At 39.0% G+C, this 7,757-nt stretch overlaps 1 protein-coding gene across 4 annotated transcripts in view; it reads right to left on the bottom strand.

Moving 5' to 3' along the window:
- Window positions 1–273: 273 nt before the first annotated feature.
- Window positions 274–7,757, bottom strand: part of cita (citron rho-interacting serine/threonine kinase a) — an 88,914-nt gene continuing 81,430 nt past the window's right edge. For 3 of the 4 annotated variants that reach the window (XM_066659617.1, XM_066659618.1, XM_066659619.1), the window contains 8 exons: window positions 7,228–7,367; window positions 6,260–6,461; window positions 5,992–6,120; window positions 5,597–5,677; window positions 5,127–5,205; window positions 4,847–5,026; window positions 2,976–3,336; window positions 274–2,039 (listed from right to left, as the gene is read on the bottom strand). In XM_066659617.1, the coding sequence (XP_066515714.1) occupies window positions 2,016–2,039; window positions 2,976–3,336; window positions 4,847–5,026; window positions 5,127–5,205; window positions 5,597–5,677; window positions 5,992–6,120; window positions 6,260–6,461; window positions 7,228–7,367 (1,196 nt within the window). In that variant the 3' untranslated portion in view covers window positions 274–2,015. The remainder of the gene's footprint in view (window positions 2,040–2,975; window positions 3,337–4,846; window positions 5,027–5,126; window positions 5,206–5,596; window positions 5,678–5,991; window positions 6,121–6,259; window positions 6,462–7,227; window positions 7,368–7,757) is intronic. The other variant, XM_066659621.1, reaches the window with a different exon arrangement.

The following is a 7,757-nucleotide window of genomic DNA, read 5'->3' as shown; positions in this document are numbered from 1 at the left end:
AAATATCAATTTTCACTGATCTGTACTCAAAGTTGATGGCATGTTGGTGCAGCAGGTAGTGTTGCAGTCACACAGCTCCAGGGACCTGGAAATTATGGGTTCGAGTCTCACTCCAGGTGACTGTAACGTATTCTCCGTGTCCACGTGGGTTTCCTCCCACAGTCCAAAGAAACCACTCCTTGGTAGGTGGATTGGTGACTCAAAAAGTGTGTTTCCGGGGTGTGTTCCTGCCTTGTGCCCCGGACCCACCACGACCCTGAACTGGATAAGCGGTTACAGATAATGAACGAACAAATGAATGAATGAAGTGTGTCCAAAAGGTTTGGAAGAAACCCTGCTGTTTTCTTCGCCTCACAGCGGGTATAATATGAGTACAAACAACAGGCAACAAACACCAGAGAAAGATAGAGCTTCCTTTAATAGTATAGTTAATGATTTGACATTAAAAAAAACAAAGTAAAAACTACAAGGAAAGCTAGTTGTTTGGTCAGCGGTTGTCAGACATCAGCATTAGGATCACAATGGAGGAAGTGCATCAAGTAACGAAGAAAGGAAACGAGAGGCAGAAACAGAACGAATGATTTATGGTTTGTTCCTCACATAGTTTTACATGCTACAGTGAGACTGCACAGCACGAATGGCTATCATAGTGTTTGATGTTTGACCCAGCACTGTTGGAACGGTAGAACTGAGAAGTCACTATGGATAATCTGCTCTTTTTTGTAGGCCACTTGTTGAACATGGCACTTCAGTTGACCATTCTTTCCAATAGAAATACTACTCTCTTCATATTTCTGCTAGTTCATTCATTCTGATCCTGAGGGTCAAAGGTCACACAGGCTCAAGTAAGAAGCTGAGGACCGTCCAAATACGGGGGGCGGCTTTGTGACCGCTGCCATTTGTTACGTTTTTCCTGTGCCGCTTATAAAAAGGAAAAGCAATCAATCCTTGTCGTAATGCTTAGTCATCTTCTGGAGCTCCAAAAAACAAAACAGAAACACTATAGATACATATCTTACAACTTGGATGGAGCTTTTCTCATGGTAGCAAAAGTTATACAATTCCGTAGCCAATACGCAAAATTTGCTTTGACGAGATGATCACATACACCAGCCGGATTCCAAGCGAAAAAACGTTGCACTTTGAAGCATACGCATGGACGTTGTATGTGGTCCATATATTTCATTTAGACATTCAAGAAGGCGTGTTTTTACAAACAAGCGTCTCGCATTTCTTCATTAACAAAAATAGACATGGCTTCTCCAGCCTTAGTATTCCCTTTTAGTGTTTAAAAAAAAAAAGAAAGAAAGAAAGAAAGAAACATCAGCTTATATACAAGTGTCAAATGACATCCTGAAGTATTACAAAGTCCCTGTAACTTGAACAGGGCCAGCAGGCTGTTTGCATTTTGAGGAAAGCGAGACAGAGAGAGATAGACATCATAGAGGGTAGTGTGCTGAATCTGGTTTTCCAAAAGCACTAGTGTTAAGATCACCTTAAAGATTAAAAGCTACGCTCAAAGATCATCTTTGTGCCTTCGTGTTTTCAGAAAACCTGCTTCATTTCAAGAAGATGGAAGGGAGGAGAGGAAAGGGACAGAAAAAAAGACACAGACAGAAAGAGTGACAAAGAATAAAAGGGGACAAACATGTCACATTCCTCTGTTTGTAAATTGGTGACTGAAATGATGAATTACATCCAGTGTTCCACATTAAATCAGGAATGTTTTGATCATGTAACTGAGCAACCCCTTCCCAGGTAGTTTAGAAATGTTAGTAACTACACACTGCTGACCAGATGGGAGCTAATAATTAAGTAACTGGTGTTATTTTTTCAGTAAGGCCTTCTACAGTGAGAAATTGTGCTGTGACTGCTATACTGTGCTGGGATCTCACTGGTTGCCTCTGTGGGGTTTGCCGACCAGATCACATGACTTACTATAATCCCTCTTCTTGGTAGAATATATTAATTGTGGGCTTGTGTTCCTCTTCTGAATGATTCAGGGCTCAATTGTCTCACACAGATGACTGATCCCATACCTGTGAGCACAAAAACACAGAAATGTAGTGAGTATTCTACAGGGAATAAATCATTTAAATTTAACATCATCTACAACAGAGGTGGCTAATGCCAGTCGAACACGCACTGCACTTTGGTCGATCGCATTTTATTTAAATAATGTGAATCAGCCTTTTCTCGCATTAAATTTAATTACATCCAAACATCAATCCACACTAAGTGTTGATTACTTAGAAACTAGACAGTTCAACCAATAAATCTAAAGGAGAGAAACAAAAAAGGCCACTTGGTCAAGAGCCCCCTGAATCAGGTGTGGATGTAGTTAAGACCACCTAGCATAATATTTGGACATGCAAGATCGGCTGAAATACTGCTAATGCTTTAAACCAGGGCCACAAAGTGAAACATGCACATTTGTACACTGAACTTCACTTAAAGCAGTGGTTCTCTGTGTGGTATGTCGGATGACATCTGAAATTTTACTACATTCACTGAACAATTATTTATTTTCTTCAAAATCTAAAGTTTTCATAATTCTCATTTGAGCAAATATCAGCTTAAAAATATCTTAAAATTCTGGCGTGTCGATCTTTCAACTCTGTTGACCATTTACCCAAGAAATGACAAGACCCAGACAAAGTACATAGGATTCGGAGTCAGATCTGTGTTTAAAACTCATTGATCTAGTCTTTTCCACTGCACATGGCAAGTGGTAAATTCATTTGCATACTGTGTACAAGTTTTGTGTGTGTGTGTTTCTGTGATATGACTTATCATTGGTTCTTGGAGGTTTTGATTTGATGAAGGGTGATATATTGACAATCAGCCCAAATATAGGTCAATGTTGATTACTGGAGTCTGCTTCAAAAGTGATTCAAAGAAACACTTTAAACATTTTGTGACACTTCCGTTCCCATATTGTTGACCTCCTAAATCCTAGTCTAACTGTGTGGTACCTTGTTTACCCCATTGATTGGTGTGCGTGCTGAGCCTGTGTGGAGTCTCTGGCGTGGCTCCTCGAACGCCCGGCCGGGCGACCTCTCTCTCCTCAGGTCCATCACTCTGCCAGGCGATCGGTCCAGGCGAGGGTCCATCATTCGTCCTGGTGATCTCTCCAGCCTCGGTTCCACCATCCGGCCTGGGGACTTCTCTCTCTCCAGTGGGCGCGAGGGGGACTTGTCTCTGCGGAACTCGGTGCGGGCCTCACGGTAACGATGAGGTGTCCCAGGCTGGTGCAGACTCTCCTGAGACGAGGGACCAGCTGCCAGGCGCTTAGAGATGTGCTCATTATAGGAAGGAGGACCACGTTTGTTTGGACTGTGAGGGGGAAGTGTAAGTGGTGGGAATGTCAAGAACATCGACAAAATACAACCTATTTATATACAACCACGTTATTCCATTAGAGGTATTTATTAGGTGATTGTCTGAAGAAGAGGAAAAGTTTAATGAAATGATGGATTTCTATTTAACTATAATTGAGTTCTGTTGAATATTTGAAAACAAACAAGTGTCCCAAAACCAAAGCAATCTGTAATAATAGCAAAAGCTAGACATACAACACTAAATATAAGCTGTTATATTTATCGGTTGGGTTTTGTGTGATTGTCAACAGATACATTTTTTTTTTTACTTTATCCTGATTCTGAAAATGAACAACTTTGCCTGGAAAATAAATTAAAAGAGGTATGTCTGACTTTTGCACTACACTCACTACATGAATATTTCTACAGCAGGTTTAGTTTATAACAGGGATGGGCATTTTAATCTTGGCTAGTTGAATATTCACATTTTGGGAAAGAAAACCTAAAACTATATTCGAAGAAGAAAAATATAACATTATTTATTAATGTGCTGCTAGTAACAGAACTGGATCTGTATTTCATATATTTAAATTACCAATAAGTTAAATAAATGCTTATGTTTAAAAATGCCCATCCATGCACGATAATTCATTTTATGTTTATCACCATAAGTACTGCAATGAACTGCATTTCCCATCACCCCCCTTGTGTATCTGTCAGTAGCCACCATGTAGGATCACCGTGCAACAAAACAAATTAGAAATCTTCTAGCTCTTACCGTGTCGTGTCAAAACTTCTCAGTGTGGTTGTAGTAATAAAACACACATTATATATTTATCACATTATAAATCCTAATGTATTAAATCTTAATCCAAGTTTAAATATTTCGTCCTTATTAGAGTCACAGAGCCCACCCAGAATCACAACCCAGACCGGGCACCAGTCCATCACAGGGCACTTCCCAGAGTGTTTTTGGACTGTGGGAAAAAGCCTGTTTTATTTCATATTTACTTATTTACCAATTCAGGTTTTTCATATAATTATTAAAATATGGACACTTTATGACCAAGTACATATGACAAAAGTTGCATCAGGTGGCAGCACTGATACCATACAGCATCCTTCATACACATACTTTATTTAACACCTCTCTGTTATACACACATAATAATATTTGGTATAATGAAAGTTAAATGTTCTTAAAAATGAGCAATACCCTCCTCACTCCCTGGAGCAAATAAAAAAAGCGGTCTTCCTCCTGTAAAGAACAGGATGTATGGTGAGTGTCACACAAACGTCATATTACAGACCTGCACCCACAGAGCTGGAGACCACTTATGAATCTCCACCACTTCACCCATACTCAAGTTAAACAGATGATGCTTTTAAACAACTTACACAAAGTGAATGTGAGGTGAATTCTTTGTCTCTAGTAACTCTACTAATCAACTGCAGAAAAGTAGCAGCTGGCTCTCTGACTCTGTTGCTTTTTGTGTGAGACTGTTATGCTATGGAGGGCAGCTGACCTGCGCGTGGAGCCGTTTCTCTGTTGCTCTGAAGATGAGCCCTCCTGCACTAGGTTGCCTTTGCAGCAGATGACCCTCAGCTTGTTCTGATAGGAAGAGGCCAGGTAGATTGCGCCAGATGAAATGGCAGGACCCAGGTATCGTGGGTTAGGGATGTCTAGGTGAGCATAGGAGTGAGGCCTACATGACAAAACAAACACACCCACAAAGCATTACATATCTAAATATATGTTTGCTAAGTTTAAAATAATAAATCAATTTGAATAACTCAATTTCCTACCCTAAAGCGGAGTGGCTCTGGACCTCAATCACATCCAGCGAGTTGAAGTAAGTCACAAACAAGTAAGGCTCTCTGTAAGCTACAAGACAAAAGTTGAAGCGTTTTGGTTTGTTTAAATTATTAATGTTTACAAATCATTCAAAACATTCCAGTCAATCCCCACTTAAGAAATTAAGCGTTTTTCTTGTGATATGAGCCAAAACATCACATTTTATATCTACCTTCACATCCCACAGCAGTTTACCCTCATCCTCTTTAGAAAGAGGCACAAATACAAGGAAATCAATCATCATAGAAATATATCTGTCCTATGTGGCCTTTAAAGAAAACAGTTTAATTTCTAAAGTATAATAGAACATGTGGTCAATTAAAATAAATTATTAGTGTCTTTATAACAGAATAATATATAAAATGCACTCTTTATACATGTGATACCCAAAATATAAATATTTGTGTACGGAAAGCCTTACCAAAAGACAGAGGCAATCTGCTCCATTTGATATCGTCTGTGCGACTCCTGCGGCCGTATGCGTCCACAAACACTCCAAACTCTGAAGAGATAAAGGTAATAAAGAAAATTCCAGCAAGTTTTTTAAATTTCTGCATGATTGTATCACAACATAAAAAATATCATAGAGTGGTGAATTTTATAACAATTCATGGAGAAAGAATCCATCCTTTGACAGCGGTAGTGATAGAAATGAGACATCTGAAGCTTAATTAGTTACAAACACGATTGATTTTATTATAATAGTTGTGGTGCTCTTTTGGCCTGAAATATGTTTAATATTTTCATGAGGGAGAGATATAAGCAGAATATTTTTAGGCACACACACACACACAGAGTGGGAAGTAGCTTGTTTACCGTGGAAACAGAGCAGGTACTCATCCTTCTGTGGAGCACAGGACACCTGAATGATGGAGATGGGGAAGCTGTGGGAGGAGGCGGCGAACACGGCTGAGGCCAGAGTAACATCGTTCTTATCCAGGAACTCTGCACATCCCACACACACATCGACAGACACCTCGGATCAATATAGCGACTAAACTAGACAAGACACTACAGGCTCAGTCCATCCAAGTGTGAAAACTGTATGTGTGAGTGTGATAGAGGGTGACATTGTTGGTCTTACCCTCTAGCACATACTGCTTCATCTCAATCTCGTAGAACTTGTTGGTGCCGATGATAATGCTGTATCCTGTAAAGTGGATACAGCTGCAGGGCTCTGAGGTCTCTATCTCCTTCCTGATACAGAACTTGCTGAGGCTTTCATTGTAGCGCAGGATAGTAATCTTATTGGGCATCGCAGCACAGATACACATCCCATTCTCAATCTACAGGATTTGAGCAAATAATAAAAATATAAGTTTCAGATAATTTAGTAAAAAGTGCAAATCTTTTCAGAAACACTTAGATAATAGAAAATTTCAGATAAAGTCTTCATCTGAATTACTTTTTTCAGCACTAAGAAAGAAAGAGCTAACCTTATTTGATTAATATCATGTCAAACAACCTTAAAGTGCAAGTTGTGAATTTTTCAGGAGATCATATATAAGACATATAAAACCATTGTGTGGAAAGTAGGGGAAAATATTTTTAGAAACATTAAATAATACATTATTAATTAAGCTCGTCTCACTTTAGACCTAAAAAATCTAAAGGCGTTTTTGTTAATCCTTCTGCTGTAAAAGGACACCTCAATGCTACTGGTCTGAAAGGATTTACCTCTTAAAAGGGGATGGTCACATGGGTGTCTGGATATAAACATCAGTGAATGTGTTTGGGATTGTGAGAAGCAGAAAATATTCTATGAATTAAATTAAAGTTGTGACAAAAATCCCCAACCGATTTCTTAGAAAAACCAAAAGCTCTCCTAAAATAAATAGGAACCCTATTAACGGCAAAGGTTTACTGCTGTAAATACGGAACAAAACTGATTTTATTTTAATTTTTTGTTGCATCTCTGAAAATTTTGTCAGCATTTTGTTAATGATTCCTTCCCACCGCCTGCTTAAACATGAATAAATCACAGGTAATGGTCATGTGACCACAAACTAAATATCTGATTATCTGAGTATAGTGGATGGCTTGAGTGTGTACCTTGCCAGAGGCAAAGAGATGGCACCCCTTCACTGTTTCAAAGATGTAAGGGCTGAGCTCAGGTTGGGCAGGAAGGTGAGACTGAGAAAGAGACTGCTTCACTCTCTTAATCTCCACTAGACACAGAGCACGGTCCTCTCCTGTGCGCACACACACACACACAAACAAAGACACAGGAAAAGACCAAAGCCCTGTCAAGTTAGAACATTTAAAGGAACATTCAAGGAAAATCTATATTTGCAAAAAAGAAGTTCTGTCAGTTTAAAGGCTCCATAGGAATGTCCTGATTCAGTCTGAAAAGTCTGTATCAGAGCTGATCAAGACATGTTTTATTTGATTGAAAATAGCTTAATTGTGAGGCTTAGTTATAGCATTGCTTTAAAACACATACCACCATTTGGAGGGTGTACTGTAGCCTGTCTAGATCTAAGCTTACATGATTCAAAATGATGGAACATTACTGTCATATGTGGTAATTAAAAAAAACAAAAGTCTGAAATTTATACACAGCTCAAAAACTGAGAACAACT

This window comes from Hoplias malabaricus, chromosome 2 (genome assembly GCF_029633855.1).
Source record: "Hoplias malabaricus isolate fHopMal1 chromosome 2, fHopMal1.hap1, whole genome shotgun sequence".
NCBI classification, from domain to species: domain Eukaryota; kingdom Metazoa; phylum Chordata; class Actinopteri; order Characiformes; family Erythrinidae; genus Hoplias; species Hoplias malabaricus.
The sequence above is the reverse complement of the archived record's forward strand: the minus strand, read 5'-3'. Positions and strand labels throughout refer to the sequence as shown.